This window comes from Saccopteryx leptura, chromosome X (assembly GCF_036850995.1).
Source record: "Saccopteryx leptura isolate mSacLep1 chromosome X, mSacLep1_pri_phased_curated, whole genome shotgun sequence".
Classification (NCBI taxonomy): domain Eukaryota; kingdom Metazoa; phylum Chordata; class Mammalia; order Chiroptera; family Emballonuridae; genus Saccopteryx; species Saccopteryx leptura.
This window is the reverse complement of record NC_089516.1, coordinates 45,224,771-45,244,298: the sequence shown is the minus strand read 5'-3', so window position 1 is coordinate 45,244,298 and position 19,528 is coordinate 45,224,771. Positions and strand designations below refer to the sequence as shown.

The following is a 19,528-nucleotide window of genomic DNA, read 5'->3' as shown; positions in this document are numbered from 1 at the left end:
CGATTCGCAGCCAGGGCACCTAGGAGAGGTGCCCATTTGCTTCTCCACCCCCCCCCTTCCTCTCTATCTCTCTCTTCTCCTCCTGTAGCCAAGGCTCCATTGGAGCAAAGATGGCCCGGGCGCTGGGGATGGCTCCTTGGCCTCTGCCCCAGGCGCTAGAGTGGCTCTGGTCGCGGCAGAGCGACGCCCCGGAGGGGCAGAGCATCGCCCCCTGGTGGGCAGAGCATCACCCCTGGTGGGCTTGCGGGGTGGATTCCAGTCGGGCACATGCGGGAGTCTGTCTGACTGTCTCTCCCCTTTCCAGCTTCAGAAAAATACAAAAAAAAAAAAAAAGACAGTTTCTGCTCTCAGAGCCTGCATGTTACTGTAAGAGACAGATTGTAAAAAAGCACATTACATACAATTTCAGATATCAATGGTGGGCAAGAGTAGGGGACTGCTACTTCAGATGAGGCAATCTAAGAAATTTCACCTGGGCGGTGACATTTAGACGCTCAAGAGAATTCCCCTAGGCCCCAAGGTCCTCATCCAGTTACCTGGCCTCGGCCAGGTCTTATCTCAGCAAGCTAAAACTTTGTAGGCACAAGTCCCACTGAAGCTAATCAGTGTCATAGGGAGAAGAATCACCCTCCTCAGGTGGGGTTAAGGAATTTACATTTTAGCTGGGAGAAATAGATAATATGCAGATTTCAAATAGCACATTAGAAGATAAGTGTTATGGAAAGGAAATATATGGAGTATCCTAAGCAGATGGGGAATGTGGGGCAGGGGGCATGTGTTGCAAGTTTAGAATGGTCAGGGTAGGGCTCATTCTGGGGGTGACATTTGAGCAAAGACTTAAAGGTTAGAGAAAATGCAGATATTTGAGCTAAAAATGTTCCAAGCAGAGGGATCAGTCAGTACAAAGCCCCTGGAGGTAGGAGTATGTCTAGCCTGTTTGAGCAACAGAAAAGAAGCCGATGAGACTTGAATAGAGCATACAGGAAAAGATCAGAGAGATTACATGGAGACTTTTTGGTTGGGGCAGGAATTGGCAATTTTTTCTATAAATGGCCAGATGGTAAATATTTTAGGCTTTGCAGGCCATACAGTCAGTCTCTGTCACAACTACTGAACTCTGCCACGAAAGCAGCCATAAGTAATACTTAAGCAAATGAACATGGTCATTTTATTTGTGGACTCTAAAATATCTATTATTTCATATGTCATGAAATATTATTGCTCTTTTGGTTTTTTCCATCATTTGAAAATCTGAAAACCTTTCTTAGTTCATGGGCCACACAGAAACAAACAGCTAACTGCGTTTGGCCTCTGGGCCGTAGTTTACCAGCCCCTGGTACAGAGCTTCCAGGGCCCGTATGAGATCGTTTGGTTTCACTCTGAGTTTAACCTGGGGCAGGCGCATTGGCAGGTTTTGAGCAGACAAGTAACATGATTTGTTTTTAAGGGATCACTATGTAGAATGATTTGATGTCTAAGATTTGCTTCAAAATAATCTGGAGGACAGGGTAGTGTGGTGGTTAAAATTAAGACAAGATTGGTTGTACACTAATAATTATTGAAGCTGGATGGTAGTTATATGGTATTTATTATAGTATTCTCTATGTTTTTATAAAGGTTTTTAAATTTCCATAGTAGAAGGTTAAAACAAAAATGGGTACTCTTGTTGCTGTGTAAAAATAGACTGTGAAAAAAGATTAAAAACAGGTAAAGCAATAAGGAGGCTATTACAATAATCCATGGGACCCTGACTGGTCATGGCACAGTGGGTAGAACATCGACCTGGAACACTGAGGCCACCAGTTCAAAACCCCGAGCTCATCAGCTTGAGTGCAGAATCTCCAGCTTGAGTATGGGGTCACCAGCTTGAGTGTTGGGTCATCAACATGATCCCAATGTTACTGGCTTGAGCAAGGAGTCACTGGATTGGCCTGAAGCCCCTCCCCCATCGAGGCACATATAAGAAACAATCAATGAACAACTAAAGTGGAACAACTATGAGTTGATGATTCTCATCTCTCTCCTCTCTCCCCATTCCTCTCTTTCTTTCTCCCCCTTCCCCTCCCTCTCCCTCCCTCCCTCCTTCCCTCCCTCCCTCCCTCCCTCCCTCTCTCCCCCTTCCTCTCTCTCTTTCTCTCTCTCTGGCTCTCTTGCTCTCTCTCTGTCTCTCCCTTCTCTCAAAATCAATAAAATAATTTCTAAAAAAAATTAAATAAAGCCTGACCTGTGGGAGTGCAGTGGATAAAGCATCGACCTGGAACGCTGAGGTCGCTGGTTTGAAACCCTGCACTTGTCTTGTCAAGGCACGTATGGGAGTTGATGCTTCCTACTCCTACTCCCTTTCTCTCTCTCTCTCTCTCTCTCTCTCTCTCTCTCTCTCTCTCTCTCTCTCTCTCCCCCCTCTCCCTCTCTCTCCTCTCTAAAAAAAAAATCAGTAAATAAAATCATTTTTTAAAAGATTTTATAGAGAGAGGAAAGAAAGGGTGGGAGCAAGAAATATCAACTCTTAGTTACTTCATTTGAGTTGTTAATTGTTTGCTTGTTGCTTGTCGTATGTGCCTTGACCAGTCAAGCCCAGGGTTTCAAACCAGGGACCTCAGTGTTCCAGTTTGACACTGTATCCACTATGCCACCACAGACCAAGCAAGATTTTATTTATTGATTTTTTTACAGAGAAGAAAGAGAGAAAGGTGCAAGGGAGAGGAATGGGAAGCGTCAACTTGCTTCTTATAGGTACCTTGACTAGGCAAGCCCAGGACCTTGAATCGTTGACCTCAGCATTCTAGGTTGATGCTCTATCCAATTCACCACCACAGGCCAGGCTAAATAAATATTTTTTTAAAAAAGTCCCTCCCCAAGTGAAGGGGCATGAACTTCAGGTGACCTTAAGCTTGGTTGTATCTTTTTCCACCTACATTCTGTTTGTAGTAATGGAATATTCTTTGCTTTTTATAGTTGACACCTAGTTTTCCTGTGGGAAAACAGACCAAAACTTTTTTTTTCCTTTTAAACCACCACTAAGTAAAGTTAATTCCAAGCCCATTAGTAATTTAGCATCTTGCTCCCTGTATGGGGATGAAAAATACAGTAAACAAATACAGGTGACCCTTGAACTATGCAAGGGTTAGGGGAACCAACCTCCTGTACAGTTGAAAATGCATGTATAACTACAGTGAGCTCTCCCCACATGTGGATTCCCAACCTCAGAGTTGACCCTTAAACTGCAGGTTTGAATGGTGCAGGTCAATTGGAAAATCTATGTATAAGTGGACCCATGCAACTCAGGCCCATTGTTATTCAAGAATCAACTATATAGAAATTCTGTAAGGGTTGAGTTTTATTAACATCGTTGCTCTTCAGATGTTTAATAGTCTTTGTGATTAGTAACATATTTGGGGTATTTTAATAGCTTTATAAACTATGGAAATTTCTTAACTATGAATTGTGTTTATTTTTCCTGTCTCCCAACGGTGGAAATTCTGCATCTCTCTTATTCTCTTGATTTCAGAACATTCACTGGACAAGGATAAACTCTAACACTGCAGGATTGGGGGTCCAAACTAGCCAATATCTACAGCTTCCATATCTGGGAGCTACAATCTTTCTCATGATCGTGAAGGCTTCTGATAAGCCTAGAACAACTAAAGACTGGGTTCAAGTCAGATTCCCAGACACCTCTGGGTTTTGCCTTAGACCTAAGACACAGTCTCTCTGCCAGCTTTTCATAATTCCTATTATGGTCCTTATAAATCTTATGTGTAAACCCCTTTCAGCCTAGATCCAGATGCTTTAGGCTAGGCATTCCCTGAAAAGAAAGAAAAGAACATTGGTTAAGAATATGGCCTTTGGCCTGACCAGGCAGTGGCACAGTGGATAGAGCGTCGGACTGGGATGCAGAGAACCCAGGTTCGAGACCCCGAGGTTGCCAGCTTGAGCACAGGCTCATCTGGTTTGAGCAAAAGCTCACCAGCTTGGACCCAAGGTCGCTGGCTCGAGCAAAGGGTTACTCGGTCTGCTGAAGGCCCGCAGTCAAGGCACATATGAGAAAGCAATCAATGAACAACTAAGGTGTCGCAACGAGGAACTAATGATTGATGCTTTTCATCTCTCTCCGTTCCTGCCTGTCTGTCCCTATCTATCCCTCTCTCTGACTCTCTGTCCCTGTAAAAAATATATATATGGCCTTTGGAGCCAGACTTCTGTAATTCAAATCCTGGTTCCACCTCTTGCTTGTTATGTAGTCTTGAGGACATTATTTATCATACCTGTGCTTCAGTTTCCAAATCTAGATATGGAGATGATGATAGTGCCTACTTATTAAGGTGGTAAAGAGCTTAGCACAGTGTCTGATAGTAAATACTCAGTAAATGTTAGTGGAACTAGTAGTTGTACTTGTTGTTATTATCTATATTATTATTCCCAGGAGTCCATCGTCTTCACTGATGGAAAGCCCTAGCATTCATCCAGCCAAACTGAATAGAATCATCAAACATTTGGTGCTGGGGCAGGTGCTCCTTTTGACAGTAGAGGGATAAAGGCATGTGTGAAATCACATGCAAGAATATTGAAGTCAGGATAGATCAGTGGGCCACCATGAGTTTACCATTAGGCTAATATGAGTTTGACTATGAGGGAAGTGACCTTCTTTTAAAAAATAAAATCTTCAACAAGTGAGAAAATGCAAGTACAATCTACTCAGTGACTATTAAAGGTGGTACTTAGTAGAGAAGGAAATTAAATGTTGAGAGTTAAGGACACCAAAAAGAAAAAAAAGGAAAAGCAGTTTAATTTTTTATATATATATTCCAAATTTTATTTGTTAGTATAAATTGTTCCTCTAAGACATTTCTAGTCCCTGCCTTCAGAAGTTTATGGTCTGTTAAGGGAGGCCAGATATGAACATGGGCAAAGTTAAGTAATAGTAAGGTGACACATCTCCTCAGACCTTGAAAACCTTTAGGGATGAGATATCTGAGAGCTGGTGGCTACTGTTGGTGCTAGAGTTTAAGTACACAATGGCTGAAGTAGGTTTTATAGGCTGGCTTAAGCCATTTATGACAGTGTTTCGGTGACCAAATTTTGAGAAAATTGCTCTGATACCACCTATTTGTTTGTTCATGGATTATTGGGGATAAGGACAAAAACTTCTGAGGACATATGCACCAGGATCTTTTTGTTCCTGGCAGGTATCATCTGTTTTTGAGGAAGACACATTATTTTCTTTTGGAAGATGACAAAATATTTCTTTAAAGAGGCAAGAAGCACCTTAATTCCTAAAGCAGTCTCGTATTTTTCAAGATTTTTATACCAGCTACCCTATCTGATCCAATTCTCATCTCACAGAAACTCCCTTTACATGTTTCCCTCTAATGAAAGTATTTTTAAAACTTGTTTCTCTTCTACAATTTCTGAAGAATACTTAGAAAATTATTTTCCCCCCTTTAAAAGTAAATAAACCACAGTGAGATGCCACTTCATACTCACTAGGGTGGTGATGCTCAAAAATCAGACTATAACAGTTATTGGCAAGAATGTGGAGAATTGAAACCCTTGTGCATTGCTGATAGGAATGTAAAATGTGCAGTCACTGTGGAAAAGAGTATGAAAGTTCCTTAAACAGATAAAGAGTTTCCCTATGGCCCAGCAGTTCTGCTTATAAGTATATACCTGCAGTTCAAGAGGTCCCAAGTCTACCCTCAGGTTCAGTAATTCATTAGAACTCAGAAAAGCCATTATACTCATGGTTACAGTCCATTAGAGTTGAAAGGATACAAATTAAAGCAGATGGTGGCAATATTGAGTTGTACACTTGAAACCTGTATGGTTTTGTGAACCGATTTAATCCCAATAAATTATTTTTTTTTAAAGAAGAAAAAATTAAAGGGGCCCTGGGCAGTTAGTTGGCTCAGTGATAGAGCGTCGGCCCAGCGCATGGATGTCCTGGGTTTGATTCCCGGTCAGGACACACAGGAGAAGTGCCCATCTGCTTCTCCACCCCTCCCCATCCTGCTTCTCTCTCTCTTCCTCTCTTTCTCTCTCTCCCCCTCCTGCAGCCATGGCTCGATTGGAGCAAAAAGTTGGCCCCAGGCGCTGAGGATGGCTCCATGGCCTCTGCCTCAGGCCCTAAGAAGAGCTCAGTTGCTGAGCAACGGAGCAACACCCCAGATGGGCAGAGCATCGCCCGGTAGGGGTCTTATTGGCTGGATCCCAGTTGGGGTGCATGCAGGAATCTGTCTCTCTGCCTACCCTGCTCTCACTGAAGAAAAAAAATAATAAAGGGAAGAGGTACATAGGGCATGGTCCAAAAGAGACTAGGCATGGACCTTTGAGTTTTACTCTCCAAGTGGAATCCTGTGCACAGTGCTTACTTCTTTTTGAAATGATGTGTGATATCAGGAAAGCTCACCTAATCCTTGGTGTTCAAAGATTAGGAGCTGACCAGGTAGACATGGCCGACCGCCCACATGGTCCCTCCAGAGATCAGGCTGATACCATGTGGCCCAGGGCTTCCATCATAAAGCACATTGTTAGATTAGACCAGGGGTCCCCAAACTTTTTACACAGAGGGCCAGTTCACTGTCCCTCAGACTGTTGGAGGGCCAGACTATAAAAAAAAACTATGAACAAATCCCTATGCACACTGCACATATCTTATTTTAAAGTAAAAAAATGGAACGGGAACAAATACAATATTTAAAATAAAGAACAAGTAAATTTAAATCAACAATCTGACCAGTATTTCAATGGGTACTATGGGCCTGCTTTTGGCTAATGAGATGGTCAATGTGCTTCTCTCACTGACCAATGAAAGAGGTGCCCCTTCCGGAAGTGCGGCAGGGGCCGGATAAATGGCCTCGGGGCCACATGCGGCCCGTGGGCTGTAGTTTGGGGACCCCTGGCTTAGACTATCTGACATGGCTAGAAACTCCCAGGTAAGCAGTGACACTTTTTTGAGGCAGGACACTCCAAGGATTTAGACATTATCTCTCAGGAGCTGGGGGCAAAGGATCAAATCTTTCTTTGGGCAAGGTTAATTCTTTGCTGCACATTTCCAAAGAGAAATGAAAAAGTATGCCCACACAAAAACTTGTACACAAATGTTCTTGGAAGCATTATTTCAAGATAGCCAAAAAGTGAAAAGAACTCAAGTGACCATCAACTGATAAATGATGAATGAATAAACAAATATGGTATATCCCTACAATAGAATATTTTTTATTAATTTTAATGGGATGACATTGATAAATCAGGGTACATATGTTCAGAGAAAACATCTCCAGGTTATTTCGACATTTGATTATGCTGCATTCCCATCACCCAAAGTCAAATTGTCTTCCGTCACCTTCTAACTGGTTTTCTTTGTGCCCCTCCCCTCCTCCAACCCCCTCCTTCTCCTCCCCCTCCCACCCTGTAACCACCACACTCTTGTCCATGTCTCTGAGTATATGCTCATAGTTTAAAAAGAATGAAATTTTGATACATGCTACCACAGGGATGAACCTTGAAAACATGTTAAGTGAAAAAAGCCAGACACAAATGGCACGATATTTCATTATTCCACTCATTAGAAATTCCCAGAATAGGCTTATCTGTAAAGACTCAAAGTAAATGAGTGGTTGTGGAAGGCTGGGGTTTGGAACAGGGAGTGATGCAGGTAGGCACAAGATTTATTTGGGGGGCTGTTGAAAATAATGGTGATGGTTGTACAACTCCATAAATAGACCACAAACTATTGAAATGTATGCTTAAAATTGGTAAATTCTATGATAATTAAATCATATATCAAGCTGGAGTTTTCGATGGGTATAATATCTCCCCTATCACTCTGAATGGTTACAGTAGAAATAAATGAGATACATACAAAGGGATTTTGCTTAATAGAATGTGCCGAATACCTTTTTTTTGGAAAAAATTAAATAGGTTTTTGATTGGCACCAAAACTTGGTTGTCATTTCTCATTTACCACCAAAATATACAGCCCTCCAGCTGTAAATATCAAATGACCTTTTTGAAAATAAGATAGATTTTATGACAGTTTCCTAAAGACATGCCATTTTTTACCTAAGTATCCAATTCTTATTTGTGTGTGATCTTTTATTTAGAGTAATTTATATATGTTTCTACATTCTATAAATTTAACCTGAGAGATATGATCTGTCTATAGCTTCCCATTAACCCTGAGTAGTGAGTTTTTTTCATGCTCACTGACCCCCGGGAGTGATTTTTTTTTTTTCAAAAAATGAAATTAGTTCCAGTTACAGTTTTAGTCATGTTTGTTTGATAACCATTCTATGGGAACAAGAAGAACATACATTTGCCTTTTTTTAATGTTGCCTTACACATTTTTAAAATAAAAATTTTTGTACAATCATACTCTGGATGGTCAGGAGGCATGAATACGTACATGAACGTTCATACTACTCAAAGGGTTAATAGTTTTATGTCAGAAAGAAAAAAAAGAAAAAATAGTTTTATGTCACATTTATTAGATATTAGAATTCCTATGACCTTTTTAAAACTGAGAGATCCTCTGGCAATAATCTGACTTTTGGGGGTTTTTTCTTTTATTTATTCAGAAGCATTTCCTGAGCACCTGCTTGTTTAGTAGTTGATAGTAATACATAATGAATGACACAGCTTCTGTCCTTAAAACTATGGCTGGGGATTTGACATTTATTCTACTATAGGTACGTTGTGAAAAGTAACATTATAGAACGATATAGTAAAGTAATGTGGGAGACACAGAATAGGTACAGCATGACTCTGTGATGGGGCCACGGAAGACTCCTCAGATAGACTTAATGCTTGAGCTGAAACCTTAAAAAGAGTTTGAAATTGGGGGGAGGGTGGTGGTGTTTTTTTTAACCTCTGTTTTTGCTATTTTCTATAACAGCAGAGTTCCTGGGTTACTTATAAAAGCTTCTGTCATGGTCAATTTTGGACCAACTTTCTCTCTATCTTTCCTTTGCTTCTTATGAGCTCTCAATTTAGAGCCAGGGATATAGGGCTTCCCTTTCCTCCAGCCCTGCTGCCTTAACACATCTTTTCTTCCTGTAGTGCTCGGTGAAAAGCTGCACCATTGCCTTCCATGTCACCTGTGCCTTTGAGCACAACCTGGAAATGAAGACCATCCTAGATGAGGGGGATGAAGTGAAGTTTAAGTCATTCTGCCTCAAGCACAGTCAAAACAGGCAGAAACTCGGAGAGGGATACAGAGCTACAGAGCAGAGTCACGCCAAAGGCGAGGAGATCAGCCTGCGATCACAGAAGCTTCTTGAGCTGGAAGAGGAGTTCTATACCCTGGTCAATGTGGAAAATGTGGCCGCCGAGCTGGGGCTGCCCATACTAACTGTGGACTTTATCTATAACTACTGGAAACTGAAGCGCAAAAGCAACTTCAATAAGCCATTATTTCCTCCAAACGAGGATGAAGAAAATAGCCTAGTGCAGCCAAAAGTGGAAAATATTCACACTCGCATGAGAATGTTTATGCATCTACGTCAAGACCTAGAGCGGGTAAGGTGACCAGCTGTCACTACTAATTTGTAGGTCTCATAGAAATTAGTCTACATAGAAATGGAGGTCCCACTTCAGTTTGTATTTTTTTAAGGTCAGCTTGTTTATAGTATGGACTTCTGTGTCCTGATTTCATTGTAGCCCCAAACATTGGACTTTGTTTAAATTTTGTCAGGCCTATTCAGGGAATTGGGAGAACCCTCATTTACATCCTCTAGGAAAGAGTTTCTCAAACTCAACACTGTTGACATTTTTGCTGGATAGTTCTTTGTTGCAGGGGACTGTCCTTTGTTGTAGGAAACACTGTTAAGACATTCAGCAGCATCCATGTTGTCTACCCACTAGATGCTAGTAGCAAACCCTGCCCACCCCCACAGACCAAGTTGTGGCAACCAAAAATGTTTCCAGATTACCAAATTCCCCCTGGGGGTCAAAACTGTCCTTGGCTGAGGGCTTCTGCACCAGAAAATTCCATTTAACTCATGATCTATATATATGTCAAGTGTGTGTGTGTGTGTGTGTGTACATGTGTGTATATATATAGTATATATGTATGTATCAGGTATCTACTAAACTGGTACTGCAGGGGTTCAAACATCAGTTAAGCTCTGTGTTTACCATAGAGATTTTATAATCAAGTATAATTATAGAGATGGCCTGAGGCTTTTTCTCTGTTACCAGAATTTGGAAGGAAACTGATAGAGTTGTGAAGTTTAAATTTTAACTTCACATTTATAGTACTTGCTATGCAGCAGCACTATCCTAAGTATTTTATAAATATTAACTCATAATCCTAACATGCTTATGAAGAAAGTACTATTATTATCCCTACTTACAGATAAATAAATTAGGGCACAGAACAGTTAAGTAATTTATTCAGATAGAAGCATGAGAGAATGAGGATTTCACCCCTGTAGCTGTGGAGACTTGCCTGAACTGCAAGAGTGAGCACAAAAGCCACTTTCAGTCTCCCAGCATACGTTTATCCTGCTGGTCCAGCACTCATTAGAAAATTGTACTCAACCCAGCATTGCCATCATTTACTCAGGGATCTGAAAGGAAGGCTGAAATGTTAAATCATCATACGGTCTTCCCGGCCTGGTTGTACAGATAAATGTCGAGCCCAGGACACCATAGGAAGAGAAAGTTTCAGCAGATGACTTTGGAGCGTTTTGCTTGTGCTTCTGATTGCCATGGGAACCATGACCCCATGACTGACCATGCTGTGTGAATGCCTGTGGATTGGCTGTCATGAAGCTTTTGGCTTCCGTCTTCTCTCTTCACTCCCACCCCCGCTGCCACCTCACCTGACTAGGTTTCTAAATTTTAGCTAGACAATTTTATTGTCAGATTTGTATAACATTTCAAAAATCTCTATTTGCTGGGGATTGGGCTTTCAGGTTCGAAATCTGTGCTACATGATAAGCAGGCGAGAGAAGCTGAAGCTGTCACACACCAAAACACAGGAACAGATCTTCGCTTTACAAGTCAAGCTTCTTAACGAGGAAATGGCTGAAGGTAACCCATCTGTCCAAGATACTCTAGAAAATACCTAGATTCTGGTTACATCCTACTTTAACAATTGAAATTTCATGTCAATTGTTTCACTTAAAGATCTTTAAAAATTCTTGTCCAGTGTCTCATTTTGCTCTAGTCCAACCCTGATATAACATGGCCCATTTAACTGTCGATTCATGAGACAAAAAATCCCAGGGTGGGGTTGCAGGGCTAGCGCAGGTAATCTAGGTCCCAGACAGATATTAAGACCATTAGTTTGGAGCCATGAAGTTATTCTATAATCATCGATTCACTTAGAAATCAAGAGGGCAGTATCTAATCCTAGTTTCCAGAAAACATTTCATTCCAGGGTTAGTCATCATAACAATAGTCTATTAAGTCCTTAGCCAGGAGTTAGGAGAACTGGATCTTATCTCTTTATTTATTCACTAATGCGGGGATGGATAAAAGTAGGCTAATAGTAATAAATACTATAATAATAAATAAATAGTAGAAGAATAAATTCTGTTTCATATACTCACAACTGTAAACCTACTTTTGCTCACCCCTGTATTTGTTGAGCACCTGCTATGGACTAAGAATAGAGTTAGAGGATAGAGTAATCAGCAAGACAGAATCCCTGCCTGCAGGGTCACTACCCATTAGTGAGAAAGACTAGTGAGCTTAATTACAGTGCCCTAAACATGAGGAGCTTGGCTGGAGTGATGAGTGATATTTAGTGACACTTGCAACCTCCCTGTGCCTCATTTAACACAGAAGTTGGTGATAGAGCTTGGGCAACCAGGGGTCACTGAGCACAGTGCAGAATCAAGCTCCTGTCAAGGGCCAGTCATAGAGCAAGAGTCACACCCAGAAATGAGGTGTCAGGTAGACATCAAAGGCTGGGGGGTATTTTGGGGTATAATGGGTCAGGGCAGAATGGTGTAGCAGGAGGCACCAGGGCTGCTTCGCCACAAGAGCACCGTGACAGACAAGACAAGAAGAACCAAAAGACAGTAGGGAGCAGCCCCTGCATGCTATTGGTCCCTAGACCACATGGCTTCTGATTGGTAGGAGTCAGCCCCATAACTGCTTGTGGCATCAGCAGGCAGCAATCCCTGGTAAAGAAGGGGGCTGTGAGTGTTCAACATGGACCCTTAGGGAACAAATTCTGCCCATTGGGGTACCTAATAGCTGTCCTCTCTGTATGTCATTGAGGCTGCATTCAACAAAGGTCAAGTCCATATGCAAGGTGGAATTGTTTGTAGTGCTTTTTTTAATTTCAGAATACTCAAAATCATTGAGAGAGGAGGAATACCTGTTCTAAATATGACTGTAGAGTTATATAACCACGTGACTGATTACAGTACTCCCCGGGCTAAGCTGATTGAAGGCCATTGGCAGGAATGTTGATTCTTTTCTGCCAGCGTTGCTGCTATAAAACGTGTCCTACACCTCCGTGATGGGCATTCATAGGGAATCTTTTTAGGTTAAGGACATAAAATACACAGGAACCATCCACTACCACTTCTATTAATACCAGGTTAAAACCTATGTTCACAAATTCTGTACCCACCAAAGCTTGTGCTATGTTCCCGAGGGTTTGGGCAGGAGAGATTAGAGGGTGGGATCTGAAATGTTTATATTTAAGGCACATCCTAAGTGCTGTCCAGTACCCGCACATGTGCAAACACACAAATATGGAGACCCTGTTTATGTGTCATTGCTAGTGACATTCTTTTCAGAGGGATGTAGGAGACAGCACACTGGTCGTTGTGATCATTTTACAGACTAGGAGAGCAGAGGTGAAAAGATCAGGGGTGACACAGCAAACAGTGGCATTGCTGAGTTTTCCCCAACCTGTAGTTCAGCCCACTGCAGCTGCTATACCATAATGTACTTACATATCAAAGATAGGTGCTTGTTAGGCATTTGGAAGAGTGGATATGTGAATTCGCTCTGCCATAAGCCCATGCGCCGTTATTTAAATCAGTTGTTAAACTGAATCTTTCTTTTTGATCTCAGGACTTCCTTTGACAAGTGCACTAGAAAACTCATTGTCTTACCCACCACTACCACCACCTCTACCACCTCCACCACCACCACCTCCATCACCACCACCAACAACAACACCAACAACCCCACCATCACCACCAAGAATTACCTTAAAGTTAAAAATGCCCAGATCAGCCCCGGAAGACTGCCGAAACAGCTCCACGGAGCCTGATCCTGGACCCCTCTCTCCTGACAGCACCTCCCCCGCTCACAATACAGGGAGCATGCAAGTGCCTCAGGAATCATTAGAAATGAGAGTGAAATTGTACCCAAGGAATCCATTAGAGAGCAAGAATAACCGTTTGCTGGCCAATCTGAGCCTTTCTGGGAGTGAATCAAAGGATCCCAGTCCTGCTTGGAGAACTCCATCTTTGGAGTTCTATCATGGGCAGTCACTGGGAAAACCTCCGGTCCTTCAGGCTGCCCTGCATGGACAGTCCGTAACTGGGAATGGGAAAAGTCAGCCCAGCTCCAACTTTGCAAAATCCAATGGCCTGGAGGGCAGCTGGTCTGGGGATGTTACCCAGAAAGACAGCTCTGGTGAGATATTATGTGGTCAGGAATCCATGCTCAGCTCGCATTTGGCTAGTCAGGGCAGCTTTAGAAAACCGACCATGGAACAACACTTCAGCAGATCCTCTAAGGAGTCCACCAACAAGCGGGCGAGGACCACAGAGAGCCTCCAGTTCAGTGGGAAGCCAGCCAACAATGTTAACCCTAGGGAGCAGCCCCGGGGCAAGCAGCTTGTCAGGCATTCTGCAGGGAAAGCTCCATATCAGGAAAACGATGGGTATTGCCCAGATTTGGAGCTGAGTGATTCAGAAGCAGAAAGTGATGGAAATCAAGAGAAAGTCAGAGTAAGGAGAGAGAGCTCAGACAGGGAGAATCCTCCCCATGACTCTAGACGGGAATGTCATGGTAAAAGCAAGACATATTCCCTCTCCCACAGTTCAATGCAAAGGTGATTAATAACATCCAAAAATAACTCAGTCTTTACCTTTGCCTCATATATTGTGGAAAACCCACACACCAAAAGATTCTGGCATGTGTTGGGAAGGAATTTTGGTGAAAATAATAAAATGTTTCCACAGTAAATTAACTTGCAGTTTCTGAACTGGTTTCAAGTCTAGTTTTCACAAGCACATTATAAGAATTGCAGATTATCCAAAAGTTTCTTTGTTAGTTTGTTTTTTGCCAGAGACTAATGAAAACAGCTGGGCCCAGAGTATTTGTTCAATAAATACTTGAGCACAGCTTTCTAGCTGTATTAATGCATTGATGTGCATTATGTATTAAGAATCCTTGCATTGTTATTGGATTTGCAAGGGACCATGATCATCAGACACTAAAACTACTTATCTTTTGAAGCTACAGCATGTGACTCCTAGAGCTCCTGTCTGTGGGAAGTTTCTAACTCCACTGGTATCTGGAAACCCGCCTCAGGGAAAGACCAGGGACCAACATCTCAGATACTGTCAAACTCATTACCCTCTTCCTTTGCTCTGCACAAGGTTGAGTTCCTTTCAGAGGATCTTAATTTACCGATTCAATACTACTAATGCTTCTAAGAGTCCAGTGCCTGTTCCTAGACTTGCTTGTTGGGGACACATTTGTAACTATTTCACCCAGCTAACAAGCATGAAAGGCTAACTTGTGGATAGTGTTTACAAAAGTACTACTTCTAAGGAAAATGTTCTGATTCTCTCACTGTAGGCATTTGTGAAGGATCCCAGAGCCTTTCCCAAAGTAAGACCATTTCTGGGGGATTTGTACCAGGTCAGGGTTTTTGTGTTATTGTTTTCAAATAAGTTAAATAAGTTTGGCTGACAGTTTTTGTATACCTGCTTTAATGTTTATAAAATTTTATTAAGGTATAATTAAAATATAGTAAAATGCACAGAGGTTAAGTATTCTTACCTGCTTTCATTTTGAAATAGATTTTTATTGTCAACAGAATTTGAAAGCATGTGTTTAACACATGGATATAATTTAGCTTTGTACCAACTTTGAATCTGAAGCAATTTTCTAAGCAAAAAGGCTGGAGCCGTTTTTCAGAAGTTGCTTATACCCTGTTCTCAAACTATCAGCCTTGACTGATTTCTGGGAGGAAAAGAATAATTACATTTGGGGGTGGGATAAACATGTCTGCTTCCCATTTAAAGAAAGGGAAAACATTACAGTTTTTAAAATAAGAGGCCAACTGTAATTCTCTGCTCTCTTTTCTTCTTAGCCTTAAGTTAATATTCTTTCTTCTGGTTTGGAAAAGAATAATGGGAATTCTCAGACAAAAGGGACCATTTTAAGAGTTTTAAAGTTGCTTATTGGTAAAACAGTTCAGCTGTGTGGTAGCTGCTAGTCAGTAAAGGCAGGAGTTCCTCAATATGGGAAACTCAGCAGTTTCCTCTCCCCACTTTTGTTCTTGTAGTCTTGTTAATGGGTTTCTTTATTTTTGTTTGTGCCTCCTTTTCTGAAACTTCTATATTTTGCCTATTCTTTGGCCACACCTTCAACATGTTTCTTTTATGCCTAAGTACATCTATGAACATGCCCTAGCATGTGTGAGAGGTATCCTGTATTTTGTTTAAATGGAAAAGGCTATGGGTTATCTAAAGGAGGAATAGAATTTCTCCTATTTATGCACTAGGTTTCAGTGGGTTGGGTTTTTTTTCTTTTTAGTTCTCCTGGGATAGATAATAATTTGACACTTTCAGGGCAATGAAATGAAAATGGAGCTGTGTTATAAACTCCTTCTGTTAGAGGCCAGTACAGCAGCCTGAGTCCTGTCATGCTTTTCAATTATGAGTGAGTGGGAGTAAAAGCAAACTTTGAAAACGTGCTTCAGCCAAAATTTCATATGTAATGCCATTGGAAGAGTATTGACTAAAATAATTTCAGTCAGGGAAATATAGTTGTGATATTTTTACAGGATTTTTCCTAGGCAAATGAAGGAGCCGTCAGTTGTATAAATTTCAATTGCCCCAAAATGTATTTGCTACATTTTGCTGTTGTTTGAAGTATTACCTTTTAACCTCTTTTGTTAATCTTTTTATTTTGTTTTATATAGTCCAGTTTTCCAAGATAAACTCAGTCTTTTTTCAAATGTCACCTTTTTACCAATACTTTTTCATTAAATTATTAAAACTGTTAACTACTGTCAGTGTGGTAATTTTTTATTTGGCATTTGGGTTTTAGAAAATCGTACATACCGTATTTCCCCATATGTAAGACATGCCTTTTCCCTGAAAATTTTGGGGTCTAAAAACTGGGTGTGTCTTATACAGAGTGGTTGTAGAGTGTGACATTTCAAATGCCATGGATGGAACTGAGGACAAGGCAGTATATGAAGACAGTGATGAGGAGCTGTACGAATTTTATGATGAATAAAACTTGAGTTCAATATGTAATACTTTTTTTTTTTTTTTCAAATTTCGGGCCCCAAAATTAAAGTGCATCTTATATATGGGGAAATACAGTATGTGCTTTTTATATTTAAAAGATTTTATTCATTAAACAAAACAGGTGGTGGGGGGGAAAGGAAGTTAGGAGGAGGAGGAAATGAATGTTTAGAAGCACAATTCATGATTAATGTCAGTACCAGCAACCAAAGAGAATTCTGGGGACTTGGACTCCACCAGAAATCATGGGTTCATTAGGCTGATAAGATAAACCTTAGCATCAGCATTTTTTTTTTTTGTATTTTTCTGAAGTTGGAAACGGGGGGGGGGGGGGCAGTCAGACAGACTCCCGCATGCTCCCGACCGGGATCCACCCAGCATGCCCACCAGGGGGCGATGCTCTGCCCACCTGGGGTGCAGCTCTGTTGCAACCAGAGCCATTCTAGCACCTGAGGCAGAGGCCACAGAGCCATCCCCAGTGCCCGGGCAAACTTTGCTCCAATGGAGCCTTGGCTGCGGGAGAGGAAGAGAGAGACAGAGAGGAAGGAGAGGGGGAGGGGTGGAGAAGCAGATGGGTGCTTCTCCTGTGTGCCCTGGCCGGGAATTGAACCTGGGACTCCTGCACACCAGGCCGACGCTCTACCACTGAGCGAACTGGTCAGGGCTAGCATCATCATTTTAAAAATCACCAGGGAACCTGACCGGGTGATGGCGCAGTGGATAGAGCACCTGCCTGGGATGCTAAGGACCCAGGGTTTGAAGCACCATGGTCACTGACTTGAGCCCAAAAGTCGCTGGACTTGAAGCCCAAGTTTGCTGGCTTGAGCAAGGAATCACTGGCTTGGCTGGAGCCCCCTGGTCAAGGAACATATGAGAATGCAATCAATGAACAACTAAGGTGCCAAAGTAAAGAATTGATGCTTCTCATCTCTCTCTCCCTTCCTGTCTGTCTGTCTCTCTTTCTCTGTCCCTCTTTCTCTCACTAAAAAAATAGAAAACTAAAAATCACCAGGGAAATGGATCCTATCTTCAGTCACAAAGTTGGAAAGGTTTAGATCAGGCATCACTTAAATATACATCTTCACCATATTCATTCTATTTGAAGTCTTGTGAGTATATTAATGTCATAAAGGTTATGTAGTATCATGGGGGGACCTTGAGGCCATTATAAACATTTTCATTATGTTTGAGAAATGTACTTAAAATCATTTGCTTGCCACGGAGATGTTCACCTGAAACCTATGTACGCTTATTGATCAGTGTCACCATATTAAATTTAATTTCTAGCCCTGGCCGGTTGGCTCAGCGGTAGAGCATCGGCCTGGCGTGCGGGGGACCCGGGTTCGATTCCCAGCCAGGGCACATAGGAGAAGCACCCATTTGCTTCTCTACCCCCCCCTCCTTCCTCTCTGTCTCTCTTCCCCTCCCGCAGCCAAGGCTCCATTGGAGCAAAGATGGCCCGGGTGCTGGGAATGGCTCCTTGGCCTCTGCCCCAGGAGCTAGAGTGGCTCTGGTCGCGGCAGAGCGACGCCCTGGAGGGGCAGAGCATCGCCCCCTGGTGGGCGTGCTGGGTGGATCCCGGTCGGGCGCATGCGGGAGTCTGTCTGACTGTCTCTCCCCGTTTCCAGCTTCAGAAAAATACAAAAAAAAAATTAATTTCTAAAAAAAAGATTATTTGATAAACCACTAGTGAAAATATAGTAAAAAGATAAGGTTGTTCCTCTCTCCTTTCCTTCTTTACTCCCCCTCTCCATTAATGGATAATTTTTGATTCAGTAAATCATTAGGGTAAGATGTTGGACAACTGAAATTACAAATAGACCCTGTTACAGCCAACAAGAACTTTGGGTTTATACTGATGTCTATATTTTCTTTCTTTTTTTTAAAATAATTTTATTTTTTTTTATTTTTTTTTTTTTTTATATAATTTTATTTTTTTAATGGGGCGACATCAATAAGTCAGGATACATATATTCAAAGATAACAAGTCCAGGTTATCTTGTCGTTCAATTATGTTGCATACCCATCACCCAAAGTCAGATTGTCCTCTGTCACCTTCTATATAGTTTTCTTTGTGCCCCTCCCCCTTTCCCTCTCCCTTTCCCCCCTCCCCCCATAACCACCACACTCTTATCAATGTCTCTTAGTTTCACTTTTATGTTCCACCTACGTATGGAATAATGCAGTTCCTGGCTTTTTCTGATTTACTTATTTCACTTCGTATCATGTTATCAAGATCCCACCATTTTGCTGTAAATGATCCAATGTCATCATTTCTTATGGCTGAGTAGTATTCCATAGTGTGTATGTGCCACATCTTCTTTATCCAGTCATCTATTGACGGGCTTTTTGGTTGTTTCCATGTCCTGGCCACTGTGAACAATGCTGCAATGAACATGGGGCTGCATGTGTCTTTACGTATCAATGTTTCTGAGTTTTGGGGGTATATACCCAGTAGAGGGATTGCTGGGTCATAAGGTAGTTCTATTTTCAGTTTTTTGAGGAACCACCATACTTTCTTCCAGTTTTTTGAGGAACCACCATACTTTCTTCCATACTTGACATTCCCACCAACAGTGTATGAGGGTTCCTTTTTCTCCACAGCCTCTCCAACATTTGCTATTACCTGTCTTGTTAATAATAGCTAATCTAACAGATGTGAGGTGGTATCTCATTGCAGTTTTGATTTGCATTTCTCTAATAGCTAAAGAAGATGAGCATCTTTTCATATATCTGTTGGCCATTTGTATTTCTTCCTGGGAGATGTCTATATTTTCAATGGGACATGAACCTTTGTCTTTGCATTGAAGAAATGTTTAAACTCAGAGAATAAACCAAAGAATGTACAATCCTGGGCTTTTTTCCCTCCAGGACTTTATAGTGCTCAGCATTGTTGTTGTTTTTTTAAAAGAAAGAACAGACTGATGGAGTTACTTTTTCCTTTTTTTTTTAAATGAGAGGAGGGGAGATAGTGATAAGACTCCCACATGTGCCCCAACCAGGATCCACCTGGCAACCCCTGTCTAGAGCCAATGCTCAAATCAAACAAGTTTTTTATTTTTTTT

General features: G+C 41.6%; 1 protein-coding gene across 2 annotated transcripts in view; it reads left to right on the top strand.

Moving 5' to 3' along the window:
* The window catches only part of JADE3 (jade family PHD finger 3), a 183,833-nt gene extending 167,617 nt beyond the window's left edge, over positions 1–16,216 (top strand). For both annotated transcript variants that reach the window (XM_066357000.1, XM_066356999.1), the window contains exons 9-11: positions 9,058–9,516; positions 10,917–11,034; positions 13,039–16,216. In XM_066357000.1, the coding sequence (XP_066213097.1) occupies positions 9,058–9,516; positions 10,917–11,034; positions 13,039–14,033 (1,572 nt within the window). In that variant the 3' untranslated portion in view covers positions 14,034–16,216. The remainder of the gene's footprint in view (positions 1–9,057; positions 9,517–10,916; positions 11,035–13,038) is intronic.
* The last annotated feature ends 3,312 nt before the right edge of the window (positions 16,217–19,528 follow it).